At 43.5% G+C, this 25,665-nt stretch overlaps 1 protein-coding gene and 2 long non-coding RNA genes across 5 annotated transcripts in view; 2 read left to right on the forward strand and 1 right to left on the reverse strand.

The window, feature by feature from the left end:
- Positions 1-1,632: 1,632 nt before the first annotated feature.
- LOC118146854 (uncharacterized) lies at positions 1,633-8,343 on the reverse strand. The gene is made up of 3 exons (XR_004732940.3): positions 8,273-8,343; positions 7,722-7,932; positions 1,633-4,770 (listed from the first exon to the last, which is right to left on the reverse strand). It is a non-coding gene; the product is annotated as an uncharacterized LOC118146854 (long non-coding RNA).
- Positions 8,344-8,431: 88 nt separating this feature from the next.
- LOC118146853 (uncharacterized) lies at positions 8,432-10,900 on the forward strand. Its single transcript, XM_035270769.3, has 2 exons — positions 8,432-10,344; positions 10,777-10,900. The coding sequence occupies exons 1-2, from the start codon at positions 9,710-9,712 to the stop codon at positions 10,820-10,822; spliced, it is 681 nt and encodes a 226-aa protein (XP_035126660.2). The 5' UTR covers positions 8,432-9,709; the 3' UTR covers positions 10,823-10,900.
- A 5,263-nt stretch (positions 10,901-16,163) lies between these two features.
- LOC118146855 (uncharacterized) overlaps positions 16,164-25,665 on the forward strand; it is a 120,161-nt gene continuing 110,659 nt past the window's right edge. For 2 of the 3 annotated variants that reach the window (XR_013525319.1, XR_004732941.3), the window contains exons 1-2: positions 16,176-18,071; positions 18,169-18,275. This is a non-coding gene — a long non-coding RNA (uncharacterized LOC118146855). Of the gene's footprint in view, positions 18,072-18,168; positions 18,276-25,665 lie in introns of all 3 variants that reach the window. The other variant, XR_013525320.1, reaches the window with a different exon arrangement.

Consider the following 25,665-nt stretch of genomic DNA (forward strand, 5'->3'; position numbering starts at 1 on the left):
AGTTGCCCAGAAGCTGGCCTGGGCTTCCCACTCCTCAGCTTCCACTCTGGGAATAACTTTCAGCCACTGTGTACCTCCTCTGCTGGGAGCACGCAGGAACAGCTGGAACATTCCTTCCGTATCAGCCTGAAGCCAGAACAATCCAAGGTCCTGTCTTCTGTTCTCATTCTGTGTTTCACACTGCTACTTCAGCACCACTGGGGCTCCCTGGGTGGGCACCAGGGAGACTAGGGCTACCAGAGTTAGCAAAAACAAACACAGGATTCCCAGTTAAATTAGAACTTCAGAGAAACAATAAGTATGTTTTTAGTATTATTTAATATATAATATTTGGGACATACTTATACTAAAAAAGTATTTGTTGTTTATCTGAAAATAAACATTATGAATCCTGCATTTTATCTGACAACTCTACATGGGGCACAACATCTCTCTCTCTCTCTTTTTTTTTCTTTCCTTCCTCATTATCTTTGGATGGAATAAGGGTTTGCAGTAGCCCTATAGTCTGATGAGTTGCTGTGGATTTTATCTTCCCATTTGAGATATTGCACTTTAAAGCTAAGCTTATTTATAAATTCAGATTATATTAGATTTAAAAACTTTTCTTTTTAGAGATGGAGTCTGCTCTGTCTCCCAGGCTACAGTGCAGTGGCACAATCTGCAACCTCTGCCTTCTGGATTTCAACTGCTTCCCCTGCCTCAGCCTCCCAAGTAGCTGGTACTACAGGTGCATGCTACCACACCTGGCTAAGTTTTTGTATTTTAGTAGAGATGGGGTTTCACTGTGTTACCCAGGCTGGTCTCAAACTCCTGAGTTCAGGCAATCCACCTGCTTTGGCCTCCTAAAGTGCTGGGATTACAAGCATGAGCCACTGTGCCCGGCCTGGAGATTTTTTATCTACTTATTTTCCTTTATCATAGTCATTTTTTTCAAGAACATGATTTTTACTGGATTTCTTATATGTTGAGTTAGAAGTAGTTCTTGAGTAGCTCTTAAGAAATACCAAAGTATTGTTTTTTCTTGTCTTCCTTTTTTTTTTCTTTTGAGTCAAGTTCTCGTTCTGTCATCCAGCCTGGAGTGCAGTGGTGCAATCATGGCTTACTGTAGCTTTGACCTCCCAGGCTCAAGAGATCCTCCTGCCTCAGCCTCCCAAGAAGCTAGGACTACAGGCACATGCAATCACAACCAGCTAATTTTTTTAAAAATTTCTTTTTTAGAGATGGGGTCTCACTATTTTGACAAAGATGGTTTTGAACTCTTGGCCTCAAGCAACTCTCCTAGCTTGGCCTCCCAAAGTGTTGGGATTATAGGCATGAGCAGCCATGTCCAGCCAAAATATTGTTTTGGTGCTGGGGATCTAGTGGTGAACCAGTCAGAAATGTGTCTACTCTCATAAATTTACATGCCAGTCAGGGAAGATAGATAGTAGACATACTAGGTTTTAAGTGTATCCACCACAAAAAAAGTATGTGAAATAATACATATGCGAATTCACTTGGTTTAGCCATTCCACAATGTATACATACATCAAAGTATCATATTGTACATTATAAATATAAACAATTTTTGTCAGTTAATAAGACAAAGTAGACATATTAAGTAAATAAAATAAATTCAACTCATGATGCCTGCTATGGGGATCACGAAAAAGTGAGTGACTGTATGGGATGAAGTGCTCCTGACAGGGACAGTTAAGAATTGACCCTTCCTCCCTGGGCTAAGAGAAAGACCCTGGCCATCTTCTCTTTGATAGCAGTCGTTGTAAGATGTAAAAGTTAAGACTTGACAGTGACCATGTTCACTGCTACATGAAGACACCAGTGGTGAAACAGAATATTATCATGCAGGTAGAAGTGGTAATGAGAGACAGGAGCCTTGGAGGCATTCAGGTCCTTGGGTTCAGATCAGATGCTCCTGATTTCTACCTTCATCCTTGCTTCTCCTGTTTGTTTTTTCAGCCCCTCCGATGAGCCAATAAATTATATTTTTGCTTTAAGCTAGTTTGATTTATCACAAGCGGCCTAGAGTTTTGACTAATACTAAAAGGAAGCTCACTAGAGATAATAATTTATAACAGATAGCCACACACAGCCCAGCACTGGGTCCTCTGCTACAAGGGTCTCCAATCCCTGAACTGTGGACGGGATCAGCTTGCAGCCTGTTGAGAACCAGGTTGCACAGCAGGAGGTTAGCAGCAGGTGAGTGAGCATTACCACCTGAGCTCTGCCTCCTCTCAATCAGTGGTGGCATTAGACTGTCATAGGAGCACAAACCCTATTGTGAACTGCGCCTGCGAGGGACTTGGTTGTGTGTTCCTTATGAGAATCTAATGCTTAATGATCTGAGGTGAAATTGTTTGATTCTGAAACCACACCCCACCCCATCCATGGAAAAATTGTCTTCCACGAAACTGGTGTCAAAAAGGTTGGGGAGTACTGCTCTACTAGATCAGCTCTCTGCCTATCTCCTACTTGGCTAAAGATAGCTTGTCTTCATCTCCCTGAATATTTCTACCTCTCTACACATCATTCTTAACCCAAATGGATCCCCAGATTCAGAGAAATGTGTTTCCTTCTCTTCTATATAAGGTTTACCTCCATAGTTTCTCTGTTTTTTAAATTGACATTTTTATTAACACCAACTGTTTTTAAATTATTATTTCTTTTTGAACAATAGCACAAGAATGTTTCAAGGAAGCAGTCTCACTGTATTTCTGATGACCTTCTGAAATACAGCTAAGCCACAGCAAATATGAATTTCTGTTAATAACACAAAAAAATTTTAAGAAAAAAGAAAAGAAAAAAGGTAGGGGAAAAGGAAGGGAATGAGATTTAGATTTAAAGTTCACTGGATTAAACAGGTGAGGCTTGTTAGTAGGATATACTGTTGAGGCAAACAGTGGCACACACAGGCTTGCAGTCTTTGTTTTCTAAACCAGTAGCCACGAATGTATAAGCCCGCAGCAGTTACCACTGACTTCTCAACGCAGAAAATGAACCAGGAGAAGCCAGTGTTGATACTGTCATGAAGAGGGTCAATAGTTGGCTCGTCAGACAGCTAAGACCATTTTTAGCAGAATAACTGCTTTGGAAAGTCCTGGCCAAAGATCTTATTTCTATTGTCTCACCTTTATGCATTCCAGGGTTCTTATAAGTCATCTTTAAGAAGAAAAAAAATAATGTATATCACTTTCTCTTATTTAATGTGGCTATGAAAGATGTTTCCTTATTATTTATCTCTAAGAAGGACACTGGGGGATGGGGGTTGGGAGTGGAACTAAAGGGAGGAAAAAAAAAAACACAGAACAGGGTAGGTTTTGTTTTTTAACTTTTTTTTTTTTTTTTACCAAGGTGTCACACAGAAGGGAAGGCAAGGAGGAAAACTGCAATGCTTGGTTCAGATTGAGTTATGCAGGAAACTATATATTCCTGATCAGTACCCATGCCAAAAAAAAAAACCCACTTGGAATTAGGCACTGACTCCAGCTATATTATACCAGCTATTGGCCTTTTGAGGTTAACATTCCCAGAAATGGGCACCACCTTTAGCTTGTAGGCTGCTGGCAGAACCAACTTCACAAAAATCCTCTTCACCGAGAAGCCTCTAATTTCCTTTTGGTAGGTTATAAAAAGGTTTCGCTATATTTTGGGCCTCAGATTGACCTCTTCTTAAAGTGCTTTTCCCCATCAATGTTCATTCCATTCAGAGAGGGTTACATGCCCAGCCATAGGGACATCCTCTGGTCCCATGGCATTAACAGAACAAGTGCACAGCTGTCTGACATCAGTTTCCCCAAAGTTGAATTATTCAGTGTGAAAGGATGCCATATGGGAGACATTCATGTCAAGCCAACCCAAGTTCAATATCATTTCTGTTTTCTCCTCTTTATGAGATAAAAAAACATAGTGTGCATAACAATGTGTGCATGGGAAAGAACAGTTGCATTTGGAGGCACGGTTTTCCCATAGAAACATCTTTCCAAATGATGTTTAGGAGCTCAGGCTGGGCACAGATGCCTGTATAACTACAAACACACCCTGTATAGTGCTAATTGCTCTAAGCTCACAAAGCTGCTGAACACCATCAAGCTCCTCAGAAGCCTGAGCCCATTGAGCTTTGAACCTGAGTCCAGAACCCCAAGCTGAAGTCATTGAGCTCCTGTGAATCCTGAGTCCTAGAGCCTTTCTGAGCACCAGGGTTTTTCTCAGTTCTGAAAACACCTGACACTGGTGGTAGGGGGTGGAAGGATCCATGATAAGCCCCAACAAATGGGCTCTGCAGCCCTGGGTGTATTCTTTTCTTTCTTCTCTTCCACCTTCTATGAGTTGAATCTGCCATTCCTCCACCTGTAGGCTGAGAACCACTCCAGTTTCTGAGGCATTCCCAACTAAGACAATACATAGGGCAATAACCATTGTGGCCTAACCATCTCCAGTCTTGTGTAGCAGTATTTGAATGAAGGTCACCTTCCTGGTACCTAGTGGCTCAGACAGATCTACTGGCTCCCTTGTGTAAGTTACCACCAGCCTCTCCCTCCCCGTTACTCCCTCTGTAATCCAACAACGTGATCATGTCAAGAAAGAGGGTTTATGTTGAGCCTGTGAATTTGGAAAGCTGATGGCTGCACTTCACAGAGTCTACTATTGCTTACATGAGTTGTTTTTGATTTGGTGGGAAGACAGAAAGAGGCAGAGCACACATCTGAAGTTAATGCACTGTGAAAGGGAGGGACGTGTGCAGTAGATATAGGTGGTGTGTTGATCCATAACCTGAAAAGAGGTGGAAAGAAATTCAGTTTATCATAGGATTCTAATACATAATCAATGTATTACTCGGATTTCCACACTTCTTAAGATCTAGATGCTATGGCCTCAACTCCCATTGCACACTTGTAAAAAGTCTGATGTCTACCCAAGATTCCTGTGGCTTCCTAGTTACCATTGTCTTCAAGCTCCTGCTGCTCAAGTCTCTTTGCTGCCAACTAGACTCTGGATTCGGGCTTTAGCAACAAGCTTGGGACAGCTAGTTACACTAATCCCTGCTTCCCACCACAGCCCTAGGCCTCAGACTCTCTCCAGTGTCCCATCCTGTGTCTACCGGATCTTCCTAGGATTTAGGCCCCGTCCAGAACCACCTCCCCATTGACACAGACCTTCATTCTCTATCTAAGCCCATCCTGGTTTCCTCCTTGAGCTTGGCCCCTGGGCTTTGTAATTGCTGACTAAGAATCTATAGAATACAGAGAATGTGCCATGAAGAATAGCATCAGCTTCCAAATTCCCAGGCTCAGCATAAACCATCTTTCTTGACATAATCATGTTGTTGGATCAGTTTTTTAAAATACAATTAAAATAAAGAATAAAAAAAATTTAAAATGAACTGTAAGTCGACATGATTTTGACATATGGCTAAGACCTCTTCTTCACGTTTTTTTCCTTTAGAGTTTTCCACAGTTTTCTATGCATAAGTCACATCTGTGATGCACTGTGTGTCCATTCTAGCTCTTTTGGCCTTTTCCTTTTTCTTTTTTTTTTTTTAGTGGAACGATAATTTAAGACTTTCAAAGAAGTTTGGGTTCAGAAGGTTTTTGATTTTTATTATTCTTTCATTTTTTACAAGCACCTTTCCTTATGCTTATTTGACACCAAGTTTTTGGTGATTTGTATTAACAATTCTTTCCAAGGAGTTCAACTTAGCCTTTGCTGAAACACTCATGCTATTTATTTTCCCACTTATAAGTAACATGGTATACATGTACGTGATATAAACAGATTTAGGAACAAACACACTGACTCTTGCTAGGTGTTCAGCTACTACAGTGTAGCCTTTTGGCCTTTGGGCTTCAGTTCGCCATGGGCATTGTATAGGATGCTTTATAACGAACAGTCAGCCAGGAGGGGGATGGTTTAAAGAGCTTTGGCTATGTCTAACCCTAGCCTAGGCTTCCTATGGCTGTGCTGCTCTCCTGACTTCTAGATGTCTGATGGCAATGACCCTGGAGGCCCCTGCATCTGATTTCCTGCCTTCTTGGCTTCTGCTGAATGGCATCCAGAGGCCTGGCCATTTCCCAGCCTTCACTTCTCCATTTCCAGCTTCCCCTTCTCTGGGGGCTGCTGCTGAACTCAAGGCAGAGCCCTCTCTCTCTGGGCTGAACACCTGCAGGGGCAGCTGTACGATGGTCCTGGTTTGTGGGTGCTATCCTCTTTCTCTTCATTGCAGTCTACTATTGCTTATACGAGTTGTTTCTGATTTGGTGGGAAGATAGAGAGAAACAAAGTACACATCTTAATTTAATGCAATGCAAAAGGAAGGGATATGGGCAGCAGCTACAGGTGGTGCATTGATCCATAATCTGCATTAATCAGTAAAAGCAGAAGCCTGGAGACAAAGGTGACTAAGAACCCACAGGAATCCTGGGTAGACTTTGGACTTTTTACAAGTGTGAAATGGGAGTGAGGCCATGGCGTATAGATCTTAAGAAGAATGGAAATCCCAATAACATCTTGATTACATATATGATAAACTGAATTGCTTTTCAAAACATACTTTTTCCTGGTATTATCACTTTAACTCAGGCCTAGAGACTTTAATCAGAAAATAATGTGAATTATGTTCTATCCCCTCATTTACCCTGAATTGTTATATCTTTCCTTCCCGGTTAACTAAGAATAACAACCCATCCAGAATTAAACTGCAATCAGTGACAATGCAGTTAGAATCAAATTGTGTTAATGGATTTCTTTTTCCTTATTAGTTCTTTAGTTTCCACGAAACTGCCCCCATAAGAAAAGCATTCATGTTTGAAGAAGGGACATAAAGCAGGCATACTTGTGGTTTGTGACCAGCCTGTGCTCGGGTCTTTGGAAGTGCCCCACGGTCCTGGCTTGAAGAGGGGCTTCCTGACGTGTGTCTGCCAGATGGCCCAGCTCCTCTAACCTGATTGGACAGGGGATAGACCCCTGACTCACACTGAGCCAATCAGATTATTTTTCTTAAAATACTGAACTGTGAAACTCAAAAGCCTCTTAATAGTGATGATCCCCTGGGATGTAAGGTCTTGCAGGTCCAGGGACCTGGACAGCCATGATACTTCCCTCATGAGAATGAAGAGCGATCATTGGCTTAGAGAGGAAGACAATCATGAAGACAAGTAGTAGATATCAAGGAATAGCACTAGCACTAAAGCAGAGGAGAATCTGTGTGGTGGAGAGGGGAGCAGTGTAGAATTTTATAAAAATAAATATTTTCTTGTTAAAACGAGGGAGGCAATAAAACAAGAGTCAACCAGGTGAGCAATTTGGGTACAAACTAAAAAAGTGTCCTTAGGAGGCAAGCATGCAAATAAGGACAGCATTACTATAAAATATTTAATAACACGAGGTAAAAATGTCATTTGACTATTTTCAAAATTGGATATCACATTAAAAAACATAACAAAACAAACTTTAAACAAAGCCTTACATGCAAACTATAGAGTCAAAAAGTGAATATAGAGAGGAGTATCTAGCACAGAGACCCTCCAATGCTGCAGAGACCAGACCTCACTAGTGCCTGTGACCTACGGTTGAACTCCTTAGCATGGTTTCATGAGCTCCACTACTTGAACCAAACCTCCCCTTCCAGCCTCACTACCTGCTCTGCCTTTCTGGGCACTATGCACTCAATTCATCCTGGCCACTTAGGCGACCCCTCCTCACACCACAGGGCTCAGCACACTGACCTCCAGAAAGCCCCACTTCTTCCCTCACCAGCGCTGACCTGAGGCCCAGGCCACTCTTCTCTGGCCCCCACTTCACCTGGTGCTTCTCACGCTGAAGGAGCTTCATGGCTGGGGGGCCTTCCTGAAGAGGCTATGGGCTCATGGAGGGTAGGGTATGTCTGTTTCCTCTGTGTCCATTACATAATCTCAACCACATGAGGAAGGAAAAACCCTACAAGGAAAGGAAATATTCTCTCCCTTCTGAATGGTTGAGATCAACCATTGAGAGATGAAAGAAAAGGAATTGAATATTTTGCATGTAGACGTTAGGAGATCTTCAAAATCCAAAAGCTATTTCAGATTTTGAAATTACAAATGATTGAAAACCACCATGGCACGTTAAACCTATGTAACAAACCTGCACAATCTACACATGAACCCCAGAACTTAAGAGTACAATAAATATAGAAAAAGAAACTACAAATGAAAATGCTGTTGAAGTGTTGTACCAGTTTAAATAGCTGGGAAACGAAATATCAATCTCTATAATCCATCTAGACAAAAGCACTTACTTTTTAAAAGAGAAAGATGTTTTGGGGACCAAAAGAGAGAAAACCTCTGTGAAAGATCCCCAGCCATGATTGGCCCTGCTTTGCTCTGAGCTCATGAAAAGCCTTTGTGATGTCATAACAGACAGGCCTATATAAGGCCCTGGCTGGGTCATGGTTTTTGGTCTGATATATCCCTGGAAGCTTCTTTGGTGACCTGTGGACTCAGACCAGCTTAGCGATTGCGAGTTGTGTGGCGTGTGTGTGTGTGTGTACATGTGCGTGTGTATCTGTGTGTGTTTCTGTGTTTGAAGAGGGTTGTGTGTGGGGGTGTTTGGGGTGGGGGAGAGTTTTTGTGTGAAAGGCGTTGGTGTGTTTTTCTAGTTAGCATTGTTAGCATAGTTAATATAGTCAGTATTGTTGCTTAGTATTTTAGTGTACTTTGGTATAGTCAGTGTCGTTGCTTAGTATTTTAGCATAGTCAGTAGAGTTAGAGTAGTTGTATAGCTGGTGTAGAGAGATATCAGGCACCATGAAGCAGGGATTGGCCTCCACCTCACCTGCCCTGGGGCCATTGTATTATCAAATACTGGACTTCATAGGCTGTGGTGCCTTTGGTGAGGTCACGCTGGCCCAGCACTTGATGACTAGCACCCGGGTGGTGGTGAAAACAATCCACAAAACTGGCTTCCTCACTAGCCACAGAGAGACGACTGTTTTAAAGTTGGTGCACCACCCCAATATAATTAAACTATATCAGATTATTAACACCACAGAGGGGTGTCACTTGATACTGGAGTATGCATCTGGAGGAAGCCTGTCCGACTGGATTCAACACAACATTGTGATGGAGGAGGAGGCCCGAGGCATGTTCCAGCAGATGCTGTCCACCATGAGGTACGTCCACAGAAAAAGAATCGCATAGAGACCTGAAGCCGGACAACATCCTGATGGACGGGAAAGGAAATATAAAAATTGCAGATTTTGGCTCAACAACAACTTACTATGAGGGGCAGAGGCTGACAGTAGGTCATGGCACCCTCCCCTACATGGCACCAGAACTCTTTGGGGGCCAGGGCTACCAATGCCCCGCCATGGATGTTTGGAGCCTAGGCGTCACTTTGTTCGAGATGGTGTCCAACACTCTGCCCTTCTTCTCAGTGAGTGCTGTGCAACTCAAATCCATAATTATATCTGGAAAGTATGTTTGCCCGCACTTCTTTTCAGAAGCCTTAAAAGCCTAATGAAAAAACTCTTAACATCTGATCCCAATGAGCGGCCGACAGTAGACAAAGTCATGAGGGACCCGTGGGTGAACAACGGCCAGGAGTTGCCTCCACCAACATATGAAGAGCAAATTCTAGACCACCCGAACCCTGAAACCATCCAGCTCTTGGTGGCCATGGGATTGAAGGCAGAAAACATCTCAAAGGCAATTGAAGAAAACGTATTTATTATCCCATGGCCACCTACCTTATTTTAGATGGAGAAAAAAAGCAATCCATTAACACACTACAGTCTCTTGCTCCTGGGGATCCCACATGTTCTTTTATGACTCAAACTTCCAGTTCACCTGCCGGCCTGCACAGGAAGCCAGAGAGTTTTAATCCAGACCCCCAGCATGCCCCCACGGCCTCCCTGACCATCGAGCGCTCCATCAGCAATTGTGGAGATTTAGAAAACTTGGCATGGCAAGCACTCCAGTGTGACCGTGTGGCCTCCTCCATTGTGAGCTCCATAGGCGGTGGTGGTGCTTTAGAAACCTTGGCAGAGCAAGCCCCCCAGCGTGACCTCGTATCTGCAGCCTCCACCAAGTGCTCCACCGGCAGTGAAAATTTAGAAACTTTGGCTCAGCCAGCCCTCCCGCATAACCTCACGGCTGCCTCCTCCACCCAGATCACCACCCAGGGCACCCTGGCTCAACAACCAGTACAGGAAGCCAGCATCCTCCAAGCTGGGCAGCCCGAGGCTGTGTTGGCCCAGCCAACAAGAGGCTGGAGCTGCTGCAGGGCTGCCAGAAGATGCATTGCCATAATAAGGAGATGCTGCTGTGCCCACCCAAGAGAAAGAGTAAGAGGGCCCACCCAAGAGAAAAAGTAAGTAGGTGGGCGGTGAAGCCGAACTTCTTGCATTTTACTATATTTATTCTGTCTTTGTTAGTATTGTTTTAATTGGCAAATCATGCTTGTACATTCATGGGGTGCAGTGTGAGGATTAGATAGATGTGTGCACCGTGGAATGAGGAAATCCCACTACTCAGCATCTCCACCACCTCAGAGAGACCAATTCCACGTGATGCCCCGGAAGTGTTGATCTAAACAAGTTGACCCCATTGAAGTAGCCAGTAGAGGGATGGTGATTCAGGGCCGGAGAGTGGCAGAGGGAGGGAATGGGGGGGTATTGGTCAAAGGACCAAAGTCTAGACAGGAGGAAGAGGTTTGACTCTAGTGCACAGCAGGTTGACCAGAGTCAATAAGAACGTATTGCATTTTGCAAAACATGTTCATGTCAAATGTCTCTGCATTTAGATTGGAGAGGATGAAGGCCCTGAGGTCCAGGAACATTGAAACCTGAGACGCCCAGGAGCAACATTGGAGCCTGCAGCACTTTATATAAAAAAATATAAAAATAAATTTATCATTCTGATAAATGACCATTTCTTGCTTCTTGCAAATCTTGTAGTAGCATTGGAAAGGTGGCAGGTGGGTTGCAGACACTCTGCTGCTTTGTGCCCTCCCTGCACAGGACCGGGGCTAAGAAAAGGGCAAGGCATGAGGCAAAGGAAAAGGCAGATTTACTAGCATCTGCCTTAGTCAAAAGAAAAGTGGGGACAATGAAAGGATGGAGGAGGACATGGAAGAGAGCAAGAAAAAAATATACCTAAACCAGAGTCTAAAACCTGGCCTAGACTGGAGAATGGTCTATAAAGATCATGCGGTTTACCCCCATGCAATACCTAGTGGTGGGATATGATCCAAACTGGTGGGTCACTGTCTTACACTACTACTATTGTGACTCTAGGAGTATCAGGTAAAAATGAACAAAAAAAAACCCTTTTGCCAATCAAAATATGTCACTGGAAGGCAAGAGGTGTGGCACAAGTTCTTATATCTTCCCAGCTGCCCTGTTCCTTTGTTGGGGAGGAATCTGCTCCAAAAACTACAAGTACAAATTTCTTTTAAGCCTAAAGATAACAAGACTTTAGATTTTAAGTAACCAAAGACTATGGTATTAGCCTTCACAGTGGCAATTATTTGCTAGGGATATTTCTTACACAAGAAATCATCCCTCGCTTCGGCCTACCTGCCACCATCCTGTTGGACAATGGTCTAGCATTTACTGCCCAAGTAGTCCAGCTCTTTGCCGAGTCCCTCAACATCTAGATGCTACACATCCCTTACCATCCTCAGTCATCGGGTAAAGTTGAACAGGCCAACGGCATCCTCAAAGACCATTTGGCCAAACTTGCTATTGAGGTAAAACTCTCTTGGCCCACACTCCTACCTCTTGCCCTGGCCCATATCCGGGCCACCCCACGGGGGCCAACAGGCTCAGCCCCTTTGAATTGTTGTACGGCCAGCCTTTCCTGGTTTCCCATAATCTCCCCACGTGACCACCACCACTGGCCTCCTACCTTTCGTTTCTCTCTCTCCTCCACCAAGTACTCAGGGAGCATACTGACTGCACTCTCCCTGTGGTTCTAGGACCAGAGGACCCCCACTTGGCAGCACCTCTCGGTGACAGCTTTCTCCTCCAAGAGCTCAAACCAGGATCCTTGCAACCCAGGAATCCTGGACTGAGGGCCCTACCACCAGGACCCATAATCTTGCACAGGCAAACTGCCAAACAGGCAACGGTCAGTCTACTGTTTCCATCCTCATCCCACATGGTAAAAGCACCGTACTCGGTCGCAATCATGGGTTTAACTTTCGGCATGGGCTGTGTTTTCTATATGACCAAACCAAGGACTACTGTCATTGGTGGAACATCACCTATGGAGGGTGCCCATACAACTCTTGTGTTATTCACAAGCCACAGCCTCCAAGCCATCCCAACCACATGCTCGCTCACTTCAGCAATCGTTCCTTAGCCCTCAACATCCGCAACCCCGGCACAGCCATTAGGATACAGGAGTGTCTGGTAAAGTCTGTGAAGATTATACCTGGAGCCACCCTCAGGGAACATGGCTAATATTTCGGTCCTATACCCGCATTGTCTCTGAAGCAATAGAACAGCTCAGTTCTGTAAGCCATACAATCCTGTAAAATGAAGCTATCCTAACTAACCAAACCCTCAGATAACACCTCTCAGTCTTTCTCTTGGTTGACTCTAGTACAGCAGGGAGCCAACATGTTAAATTTAACTAAAACCATGAATATCACCAACTGCTTTTTATGTGCCTCTCTCAGCAACCCCCCCTTAGCTGCAGTTCCCCTCAGGTCCGGGTTTAATCTGTCACAATCACCTACGGGACCTGACACCATCTTAACAGATATCTCCTTGTTCCAAGTACACCCTCAAAATTTCTCTCTCTGCTATGAGACAGCCAGCAGCTCCAGTCCCAGCTGTAACACCATAGTAAAGGTAAAATCCTCCCTCTACGCACCACCAAGAGGATATTTCTGGTGTAATGGAAACTTAACTAAAGTTATTAATGCCTCCTTCCCTTTCCCTTGTGTGCCTGTCACCTTGGTCCTGCAGTTACAGGTATATGGACAGCCCGAACTTCTATCCCTCCTTCTACCCTCCCCTAATCACCAAGACAGATGAGCAGTCTTCCTCCCAATGGTCGTTGGTCTCTCTCTCTAGCATCCTCTCTGGTGGCGGCCAGCCTGGGTAGCCGTGCCCTAGGCTACAGCGTCACCTCAGCCACTCAACTAGAGGACAAGCTTCGCGTGGCTATCAAAGCATCGGCCATCTCCCTGGCCTCCCTCCAGGGACAAATCTTGTCACTGGCCCAGGAAACTCTCCAAAACCGAAGAGCCCTTAAACTGCTGACATCAGAAAAAGACATCCTCCTGTTTCTTCAGGAGGAGTGCTGCTATTACATCAATGAAACAGGCCTTGTAGAAGAAAATGTCAACACTCTATGTCGCCTCCAAGAGGACCTCCACAAGAAGCAGAATGCATCAATCTGGCCTCTTAACTGGTGGCAATCTCCCATGCTAACCTGGCTAACCCCTATTATCACTCCCATCATCATAGTTTGTCTTCTGTTAATGCCAGACCCTTTTTTCCTCAGGTTTTTACAGGCCCGCAAGAGAGAAATTTCCAGGGTGGCCGTAAACCAGATGCTAATTCACCCCTATGTCCAACTCCCAACCAAGGCACCAGCCAACTGACCCTTCTCCCTCACTCTGCCCCTACTCAGCAGGAAGTAGCCAGAAAGAAGCAGTGTCCTATATCATCAAAAGGGTCGGAATGTAAGGCTGCTTGCCTCACCAGGAGGCCGGACACACGCACCTCTGCACTCAGCACCTGACTCTGCACCCGGCACCAGGCTCTGCACTTGGCACCTAGCTCTGGCACATGGCTCCCCTAGAAAGCTCTGGCTGAGGCAACCCTGGCCAGCTCTCACACTGGAAAACCCGCCCAACTACCCGCCAACCAATGGCAGCCTGCCCTGTCCCAATCCCGCTCCCCTGGAGCCAGTCAGAGCACCCAGTTGTTGCTCCTTACTCATAGCCATAAAAACCCCATGCCCCAGGAAGTCACCGCTACTTCTCTGGCCCCATTTCCCTGGACCATAGAACCTCGCCTGGGAGCTGAATAAATTGGCATTTAATTTTCTTATACTGGCTTCAGTTTCCTCATTTTAAACTTGGCAATAACCCTTACAACTTGAAGCCAGGAGTTCGAGATCAGACTGGACAACATGGCAAAATCCCATCTCTACTGAAAAATACAAAAAATTAGCCAGGTGTGGTGGCACAAGCCTGTAATCTAATCCCAACTACTCAGGAGGCTAAGGTATGAAAATCGCTTGAACCTGAGAGGTGGAGGTTGAAGTGAGCCAAGACCACACCACTGCATTCCACCCTGAGTGACAGAGTGAGACTGTCTCAAAACAAAAATAAAAAAACAACCATGGTTAGGCCCTACTCCAGAGATTCTGTTCATTTGGTATGGGGATGAGGTCTAGTCATTCATAATTTACAAATCTCCCTAGGTATTTGAAATGTGCATCTAGAGTTAAGAAATATTGACAAGGCCTAGAGCAATGGCTAAGTTCATTTGCTTCTTGTGGCTTTTGCCCTCTTTCCTTTACCTGATATGTTCTTCCTCTAGGCCTTTCCATGAATCCTTCTTGTCATTCAGGACTCAGATTAAATGTTACTTCCTCAGGAAGACCTTCCAAGATCCCCACAAAAAGCTAAAATAACACACCTACATTTATCACACTGTCCTGCTTGTTTTCATGACTGAATTATTAACAGCAGTTCCTGAGATTGCTCTATTTGTGCTCGTTGTCTGTTTCTTCCAACTGTCATATAAGCATCTTGAGTACAGGCTTTGTCTTATTCACTGCTGTATCCCCAGCACTTAGAACAGTGTCTGGCACCTATAGGTATTCCAATATATGTGAATGAAAGAGAAAAAGGTCTTTTAAAATAAATTCTTTTAGTTCTTCTGATGGCTGTTTTCTTTATCCTTTTTTTTTTTTTTTTTTTTTTTTTGGAGACAGAGTCTCGCTCTGTTGCCAGGCGCCAGGCTGGAGTGCAGTGGCGCGATCTCAGCTCACTGCAACCTCCACCTCCCAGGTTCAAGCGATTCTCCTGCCTCAGCTTCCTGAGTAGCTGGAACTACAGGTGGACGCCACCATGCCCAGCTAATTTTTGTATTTTTAGTAGAGACGGGGTTTCACCATGTTGGTGATCTCCTGACCTTGTGATCCGCCCACCTCGGTCTCCCAAAGTGCTGAGATTACAGGCGTGAGCCACAGTGCCCGTCCCCCTTAATGTATTTTTATATATGGTATTTGTTCCTAATGTTGCTATAGTTCACATAGTAGGGCAGCAGGGTATGGCCAGGATAACATTTATTAAATCAAGGGATTGCTACTTGGAACTTTGGTGTTTGTTTTTGGAGACAGAAGACAGAGAACAGTAATTTCTAGAAGAGTAGAAAGGTATTCAGGCAAAAAAAGAGTCAGAGGAAAACGCGAAGGCTCTAATTCCTTCTGAAAGAGGGACACATTTACCCTCTCTTCTTCTGGCAGCACCTCTTTAACAAATGAATGTAATCTGGCGGAAGTAGGGAATTTTAATTTTAGGTGGAGACAGAATAGTTGAGATTACTAAAGTGTCTTGTTTCGCAGAGGTGTAAGCCAGCGCGGCAAAATCTCCAAGCTGTGGGTCACCTGTCTCTTGGTCTCAAGGAGGCAGCTGAGTCTAACTTACAACTCAGGCAGGTGATCTGAGGGCAGTGCAGCTGTTCTTAAGTCACCTGCAAGCCATTTCTGAAATGCATTACCTCCAAAAAGAACAGAACATTTGTTGCAAGGGAAAAATGAGCTTTCGTGTCCTGACCCGTCTCCTCGGCAGGGATCTGAGTACTTCCTCAAAGTCCCAAATGCCCAACATTCTCCCCGGTTAACAGGGCTAGTTGCACGAGCAACCAGTTTTTCAGGCAGCGGCCTCCTCTTTCCTCCCTCAGCGTACTTCATCGATCACGGCTAGAAACAAAACGACTTTGTTTATGGAATAATGACTGAAATGTCACTGGCGCCTCAGCAGGAAGTGCAACCAGCTCCGCAGCTTTGGAGAAGGCCAGTCCACCGCCATCCGACTGAGGCGACTAGAGCAAAACCAAAGTAGAGGCCAGAGGAGGGACGCTGAGCAGCCTGAGTGGGCGGTGCCTTCTGGGAGTTGTAGTCCCTGCGCGACAACGTCCCCCGGTCTGCACCAGGCGCTGCACTCCATCTCCCAGACGCACCTGCGCCACGGAGGAGGTGAGTTCCCTGATGAGCTGCCGCAGTGGGAGGGGCCCTAGGGCCGAGAAGTCGCTACAGTACCATCCGGGAGACGCTGATAGCTGGCATCCTTAGGGGCTCAGGGACCCTTGGGTGGACAGCGACGAGGGGCCTTGAGGCAGCCGTGTGTCCCCGAGTTCACCTTCCGTTCTCCCAACTGGCGTGCAGAGTCCGCCATGGAAGCGCATCCGACCACCGCCAGGGTCTCCGGGAGCCGCGGCCTCGGCTTCCCGGGGCTATGAAAGACTAGAGGAGCCCAGCGTCCCGCCTGCCTCTGGCGCTCTGGCTAGCCAGGCGGGAAGGGGTTGTGGTGGGAAATGGTATTGATCTCAAGGGAACAGATAGTGCAAAGGCCCTGAGGTTGGAATGCTGCTTAGTGTGTTTGAGAAACAGGAGTCACTGTGACTGGAGGGGAGTGCATAAGAGGCAGAGAGGAAGAGGAGACTAGAGAGGCAGAGAAGTCCAGGGTACCCCTCAATCTTTCAGCCATTTAAAGATAATTTATGGATCCCCTCGTATCTGCAAGACACTGTGTGCTAAAGGGTTTGTATTTGTTGGAATAGGGTGGTTAAAAGTGTGAACTAGGTAGGGTGCGGTGGCTCATGCCTATAATCGCAGCACTTTGGGAGGCTGAGGCGAGTGAATCATGAGGTCAAGAGATCGAGACCATCCTGGTCAACAAGGTGAAACCCCGTCTCTACTAAAAATACAAAAATTAGCTGGGCATGGTGGTGCGCACCTGTAGTCCCAGCTACTTGGGAGCCTGAGGCAGGAGAATTTCTTGAACCCAGAAGGCGGAGGTTGCGGTGAGCCGAGATCGTGCCATTGCACTCCAGTCTGGGTAACAACAGCGAAACTCCGTCTCAAAAAAAAAAGTATGAACTAGTTAAGGGAGAAGGGCAATGTTTTAGGACAGTTGGGTAGAGATGATAGAGGGAAATTAAGTAAAGATGTCACCAGCTCTGTTGACAATGCAGGAGAATTCTGGTGGGTTCTAGCACACTGGTAGAAAAGTCATCAGAACAGATATAAGCAATGATTTTAATTTGACTTTAGAAGACAGCATCTATATTTTAGGAAGGACTTTTGAACTTCTTAATTAGGTTTTGTTAAATCTGTTTAAATCTGTTGGTATTTCTCAATGTGACATATACTCTTGTTGGCAGGATATAGCTCAGAAGCTTGAGGCAGGAGGGAGATATGTTACCGCAGATAATCCTTGGTGGATCAATGAGCGGTGTTAATAATAGCAGTGTGGGAATTTACTTATGCTATTTTCCTGTAATTGATAGGAGATGGCTCCTAAATTCTTCTTTCTAGGGGCAAGAATAATCTTACAACACATTGATATCTGAACAAATGAAATCAACATGGTAAATACTTTTTTCATAATTAAAAAATAAAGTGTAAGTTCTTTTGGGCTGACCGATGGAGCCATGGCGCACATGTACACCTCTGGAGGGCCTTCTGGAATTAGAAAACGTGAAGGAATTGGAAGACCATGAAAAGTGGAAGACAACCCTTTCGGAGCCTAACTAACCTGAGACATTCTTCTATTGTTTCTTATTCCTGCCTCAATTGACAAGGCCTTTGGACTTTGTAACCAACCTTGGTCAACTTTGTAACCAACTTTGGTCAACTTTGTGACTCCAGACCTTACGATCCCCTCCCAGCTTGCAAAAGACCACCCTAAACTGTAACTTCTGTAACTTTACACTGCCTACTGCAAACATATAAAACTAGCTTCTATCCCACTGCCCTCCACTGACTCAGCGGTGAATAAACAGCCATGTTAATCACACAGAGCCTATTTGGGTGGTCTCTTCATTCAGAGCGTCGTTTTAACGTAAAGTAAGTATGTTTTAAATAAGGCATCCTGATCAGGATGTAAAATAGGTACAGTGCCCCTGAGCATGTGTTTGAACTTTGTGGATCTGTTTACTTGCAGATTTTTTCCCAAGAAATATATTGGAAATGTTTTTTGAGATTTGCAATCATTTGAAAAAACTCAACGAACACAGCCTAGAAATATTGGAAACATTAAGAAATTGTAAGGTATGTCATGAATTCAGAAAATATATGTAGATACTTGTCTGTTTTATAATTTACCACCATAAAATATACACAAATTTATTATAAAAAGTTAAAATTCATCAAAACTTGTGCATACACTTATAGATTGTATATGATGCCATTTGTAGTCGAGAGAAATGTAAACAAATGTAAAAATGCAGTATTGAATTATAACTGCATAAAATTAACTGTAGTAACGCCATACTACTGCAATAATTTCATAGCGATTTCCTGTTGCTATCGCCGTGAGCTTAAGTGTTGCAAGTATTCACTTAAAATGCTGCATGCAGCATTTTGGGAGGCCAAGGTCGGTGTATCACTCGAGGCCAGGAGTTCGAAACCAGCCTGGCCAACATGGCGAAACCCCATCTCCACTAAAAATACAAAAATTAGCTGGGCGTGCTGGCACACCTGTAATCCCAGCTACTCTGTAGGCATAGCTTAAACCCAGGAGGCAGAGGTTGCAGTGATCCAAGATAAAGCCACTGCACTCCAGCCTGGGTGACAGAGTGAGACTTCATCTAAAAATAATAGTAATAATAAAATATGCAGTGTGATGCTAATCATTTCCCCGTGAGCAGTTCCTCTCCCTGGTCAATTTTGTATCACACTAAAAGGTGATCTCTTGAAGTTCTTGTGTATTTTCATCGTGTTTAGTGCAATACCGTAAACCCTTCATAACCCGGTGGAATGCATATGAAGTATCACTAGTGATGCTGGATGTGCTCCCAAAAAGCAGAGGGAAGTCATGTCATTACAAGAAAAAGTTGAATTGCTTGATCTGTACCATAGACTGAGGTCTGCACTGCAGTCGTCAGTTTTTCGACAGATGATTCATCTTGTAAACAGACCACAACAAACTTCTATTATTGATAAATACAGCATAGTACTATAAATGTATTTTCTCTTCCTTATGATTTTCTTAATAACATTTTCTCTTCTCTAGCTTACTTTGTTGTAAGAATACAGTATACAATGCATATAACATACAAGTACTTGTCAATTGACTGTTTATGTCATCAGTAAGGCTTCCAGTCAACATTAGGCTACTAGTAGTTACATTTTTGAGTCAAAACTTATATGACAACAATCCCCATGTTGTTCAAGGGTCAACCGTACTTTCATGTGTCTGTTATGCTCATTTGATCCTTCAGTATTTAGTGCCAAGAAAGGCAAAGAAATTTCTTCTAGAGTCACCCAATCTCATTGTTGCCAGTAAGATTTCTCTGAAGCACTTTCTGTGCTACTTGTTTCTTTGCAAAGCCTCCCTGGATCTTATAGTTCATCCTTATCAAATTTTAGTCTATAGAAAGAACACTTTGTTTCCTTCAGAAACACTCAGCACATCTGAGTTCTCCCTGACAGCTCGGGAGTACTGCAGTGCTTGAGTTGAAACTATGTGCCGTTTCCTCATTGGTCCAGTGTTCCTGGTCTGGTTGCTTGGCCTTCATCCTGCCAGAAGTTCTAGTCTAGGAGCAGATACCAGAATGTGATTGTAACTTGATGACCTGAAACATGTGATCTCATCACTTCTTCACAGCAGCCCTGGGTGATGTTCTTATCTCTATAACTATGTGATTTGATACCTGACCAAATCACACAGCAAGTACTTCTAAGGCCCATCTTTGAACCTGGGTGTCTGGTTTCAGAATATGAGTTCTGGCACTGTACTCTTTTGCCTCTTGCTATTTTAGTGATAATTTGACCATTTGTTTACATAATTAAATGATAATATCATTTCTAATGATATTATATTGAAACTGTATAGTATGTAGTATATATTAAAGATAATCTAGAATATACAATATAATAACAGAAAATATTAATATAATTTTCTTTGAGACAGAGTCTTGCTCTGTTACCCAGGCTAGAGTGCAATGTCAGGATCTCGGCTCACTTCAACCTTCACCTCCGTGGTTCAAGGAATTCTTTGCCTTCGCCCTCTGAGTAGCTGGGAATACAAGTGCATGCCACCACGCCTGGCTAATTTTTTTGTATGTTTTTTTTTGGGGACAGTTTCCCTCCTGTTACCCAGGCTGGAGTGCAGTGGCATGATCATGGCTCACTGCAGTTTTGACTTCCTGGGCTCAAATGATCCTCCCATCCACCTCCTGAGTAGCTGGGACTGCGGGTATGTATCACCACACCCAGCTAATGTTTTGTATTTTTTTTGTAGAGATGGGGTGTAACCATGTTGCCCAAGCTGGTCTCGACCCTTTGGGCTCAAATAATCCACCAGCCTTGGACTCCCAAAGTGCTGAAGTGATTCCACACCCCGCTCCCATTAAGATTTCTGCATTGGGTAGTTGAATAGACTCAGTCACTGATCATCTCATGGGCTCCCTTCATACACCTGTGGTTACAATTTGTGGTTAAATGAAAATACAAATTATGACATGTCATGAACCTCCAGAGGCACAAACAGTGATCTGAAACCTCACATGTCAAATCTGCCAGTGATGAGGGTCTATGATACTTTCTTTTCTTCGTCAGTTGGAAGGAACAGCTGGACACCAGGCTGTGTGTACTTGTAAACAATGATAATTTTCCTGTAGACTTGTCTTCTCCAAAGCAGGATGAACCCGGTTCTTTTAACTTTTCCTAAGCATGATTTTGATTTTCAGTCTCTTTAATCATCTCTGTGGCTGTCTTATGAACCTTCTCCAAGTTCTCCAAGTCCCTTATTTTGCTGTGGAGCACCTAATTGCTCAAAATTCTAAGCTAGAAATTTTCACAGCATGGAATATGATTATACCATTTCTAGATGGCCTATTGTCCAGTGAAGGTAATTTCTAAAGGGTTTCTTTACCTGTTATTTCCTTTGATCTACATTATAATCTAGTGAGGTAGGTACTATTACCCCCCTTTTTGAATTGGAAAAACGGAGATTCAGAAGGATTCAGAGGCTTGCCTGAGGCACAGAACCAGCACATATTATGGGTGAGACTGGAACTGAAGTCACTAATTCCAATGTTCTTTCCACTATATCCAAGCTCATGCCTATAAACAATGTATAAAGTACATAGCCATCTAAATAATTTTCTGCTCTGCTTCACAAGAGCTCTTTTTTTCCCACCATAGTTGGGTTGATTTCATTAATTCATTAATTTCTCCCCACCAAACTTTTCCAAATCCATCCATTTGATTCACCGATCCCTTGGTACTTGGACTACTGTGTAATGAGGTTGAGTTGCTGGCTGGTGAGAGAGTAGGCTCGTGGTGAATGTGTCCCATGAATAAGGACCTTAAAGTGATGCTTTTGGAAACTTAGTTATTTCAAAGATACCGATTGAGAGTTTTGCTCTTAATGACCCATGTTGCAACAAGAAACTTTTGCCTATAGAGTTTTAAATTTAACTTAATTTAATTTTTTGAGAGGGAATCTCACTCTGTGGCCCAGGCTGGAGTGCAGTGGCACAATCTGAGCTCACTGCAACTTCCACCTCCTGGGTTTGAGTGATTCTCCTGCTTTAGCCTCTAAATTAGCTGGGATTACAGGTGTGCACCACCATGCTTGGTTAATTTTTATATTTTTAGTAGAGGCAGGGTTTCACTGTGTTGGCTAGGCTAGTCTCGAATTCCTTACCTCAGGTGATCTGCCCACCTAAAGTGCTGGGACTACAGGTGTGAGCCACTGCACCAGGCTGCCTATACAGTTTTTTGCTATTTCCATTAAAAAAGATATTTTACTGTAGGGGAAAAAAGGTGATTACAAACCCTCTCCAGTGCATTCTTCTCTTGTGCAACCCAGGATGCCTGGTGCTCTTTCAAGCACATGTGGCTTCACATGTTTGTGACCAAAGTCTGTGGAGGGTAGACTGGTGCAAGGTCAGGGCTCCACTACTTAGTGTTTGTGTAGACTGGTTTTCCCATCCCATAAAACTATAAATACCCAGTGCTTTTTTTTTTAACCATTACCATTTATTGTTTTAACATTAGACTTAATTGACTGCATGCTTTAGAATTTAATATTCAAATGTCTTTGTTATGCAGATGAAAATATAGTACAGTCTTTACTCTTCACCACACCACCTTTTATTGTAGTCCTCTTATTTCATCTTCAAAACATCGCTGCAATCATCAGATGATTTTTACATTATAATTATCTAGTAAATGTTATTTGTGTGCACAAATACTGAATTCTAAAGAGAAAATCACGTTTATAATTCTGGGTCCAGGATTTTTTATGATTTATATTTCCATCATCAAGGAAGGATTTTTAAAATGCTGACTCACCTATATGTTGGATATTTTTTAAAAAATGGCACCAGGTAAAGCAGCTTATGTCTATAATCCCAGAGCTTTGGGAGGCCAAGGCAGTAGGATCACTTGAGATCAAGAGTTTGAAACCAGCCTAGGCAACAGAGTAAGATCTTGTCTCTACAAAAAAAAAAAAAAAAAAAAAGAAAGAAAAAAAGTCACCAGACCCTGGAGTCTTGGTGCTGTACAGCAACTCAGTAGTTAGTTCCAGCTACTCATGAGGCCGAGACAGGAGAATTGGTTGAGCCTAGGAGTTTGATGCTGTGGTGAGCTACGACTGTACCACTGCACCCTGGCCTGGGTGACAGAGAGAGACCCTGTCTCTAAAAATAAATAAATAAATAAATAACCTTAAAAATATAAACTCTAGTTGACTGAATTAATGAGTCACTTAAAATGTTTTAAAGAATTTCCACACAGATTTGCAACAACAGTTAAAGAGATGCCTTTTAAATAAGGATGCAGAGCAGGGCAGTTCATAGCAGAGATGAGGGAGGGAAAGTGGACACAACTCACAGGTTTCCCAACTTGGGCTGTGCACAAAGCCATCTAGATGGGGGTGGTGAAGGTAATAAACACAGCAGGCTCCCTGCCCTGCTTCTGATTTTATTAGTTTCGGTGAAGCCCCTCATGGATTTTATTAAAGCTCCTCAGCTGACTTAAAGCATCTATAGTTGAGACCCAATGATGAGAGAGCATGAAGAGCCTGGAGTCTGGGGGCCACTGCAGGCAAGCACCTCCTGTGCTCCGGCATCAGTTTGCCCAGCTTTGGGCAGCCTGTCCTGGTGTTGGGGAGCATTAGCAGGTCCAGGCCTGTACCTGGCAGGTGTGGGAAGACTATGGATGGCTACCCTCAAGTTCACCATCTTGAAGGACTTAGAAGCAAGTCAGCCTCTCCAGACCTTGGATCTGATGACTTAGTTACATCTTCCAGTGTCACATGGGCCTCCTGTACAGAACTTCCCAGCAGACCTGGGATATGGGAGCCCTTAGACTCCGGTGCCAATGGATTTCCAGTACTCTGTATATTTCTAGTACTCTATATATTCAGAAATGTTATGGAGTAAATATATCCTCATCTCCAATTCATATGTTGAAATTTTAATTCTCAATATGATGGGTATGAGGAAGTGGAGTCTTGGGGAGGTAATCAGGTTCTGGCTTCAAGCAATCCTCCTGTCTCAGCCTCCGAAAGTACTGGAATTATAGGCATGAGTCACCACACACAGACAGATTTTTCTAAAAAGGAAAATCAAAGAAAAAGAGAATGTCCTTATTTTAAGAGGAAAAAATGGCTTTGAAGAGACTACAACAAAGATTCTAGGGATTTTTAGAAATCAAATAACTTACAAAATAAATTTTTTGAAGTACTAAGTGCAAATAATTCTAAAATATGTAAATTCAGACATGACTGGCTTTAATATTCATATAAAGCATATGACAGCTGTTGTAGATGTTGGCAAATGAGCAAACCTTTTCAGAAGCCCAAATAATAATTCCAGACTAAATTATATTAGCTGTTCCTCAAGAGGATCGAATCACGAATTTGGGTTGTCTGCGTCATAATTTCTTGTACCTATGGTGAGACTAGTAAGTCTCATTGTCCATGAAATTTTCAAAGTTTGATCATCTTGACTTTGCTTGATCTGGAACCCTGAGGCCCCCAGACCTATCTTAGGTGAGTACTCAAAATAGAGTGGCAAAACTTCTTCATCGAGGAAACTTGTCAAAAGCCTTTATAGGCCTGGAGATACTGATCCACTAATGAAAACCCAAGAGTGGATTTGAACACTTAGGGCCAGAGACTCAGCCATATCTATCCTTTGGGTGAGAAGAATTATTTGAGGGAAAAATGAATATTCTAAGATCAACCCTATTCAGACCAGATCACCTGCACTCACATGGCATCACAAGTCTAGAGTTTCCAGAATTAATGTGGGCACCTGGCATGTGGCGAGAGTAGCCTTGTTGCATGTACCAATTACTATTCATGCCTTGGAATTTGATAATTTCCCTTTTGAATTAATTTGAGGTAAAGATGGCACGCACGTTTTATTAACATTCTGAACATACTTGGAAATTGGATCAAAACTAAAGCTCAAAGACCTGGATGTGGCAGATTCCCTGAATCCTAGAATAAAAATCTTTGTCAACAGATGGTTGCCACTGTTACTTTAGCTTTGTCTCTAGAAATATGTTTGGTGTGGTTTATTGCAGTCTCTTGAGATTAAGTCACTTTTGAAAATTGGCAAAAATTGATTTTACTTTGGGAGATGCATTCTCCTCTGCTAACTTAGGCTTCTGTGAGGGAAAATCAATAATTTGAGGTCTACAATATTGTGATCAGTGCAATTTTTGATGAAGAAGCATTTACTGAGTGTGTTCTGACTGGAGCTTTATATGCATTATCTTGTTTAGTCCTCACAGGTCTGAAGTAGAACATTTATTGTTCCCATTTTACAGATGGGGTTAAATAACTAGCCATAGGCCCTAGAGCTAGAGTAGGAAATCCAGGATGACAAACCATGAGGTCTTACTTCCAGGACCTATGACCTCTGTAGCTACAATGGTGATTTGATCTTTTGATTCGTCTTTTGGTTGTCTTAATCGTCTTGATTCTGCTCCCCACATTTTACAGGGTAAAAACTCCTGGAGAGATAATCTTATTTTATTTAGAGTCAGGGTCTCACTCTGTCCTCCATGCTGTAGTGCAGTCACTTAATAACAGTTCACTATAGCCTCAGCCTCTGAGCTCAACTAATCCTCTTGTCTCAGTTTCCTGAGTAGCTGGAAACACGTGTGTGTCACCACGTGCAGCTAATTTTTAAAATTTTTTGGTAGAGATAGAGTCTCACTATGTTGCCCAGGCTGGTCTTGAACTCCTGGGTTCAAGTGATCTTCCTCCCACGGCGTCCCAAAATGCTGGGATTATAAACATTAGTCATCATACCCAGCCTCTACCTTTTATCTTTTGCTTTAATTTTCTGTTCTACTTTGCTTATTTTCTGTTTTTATACCCTCCCTTTCATTCTTTTCTTGCAACTTTCCAGAAAAGTCAAGAAAGGGAGGCCAGATGGGTGGGTGGGAGTAGGGAGCTGCTGATGCTATTTAG

The sequence above is a fragment of the Callithrix jacchus genome, chromosome 13 (assembly GCF_049354715.1).
Source record: "Callithrix jacchus isolate 240 chromosome 13, calJac240_pri, whole genome shotgun sequence".
NCBI classification, from domain to species: domain Eukaryota; kingdom Metazoa; phylum Chordata; class Mammalia; order Primates; family Cebidae; genus Callithrix; species Callithrix jacchus.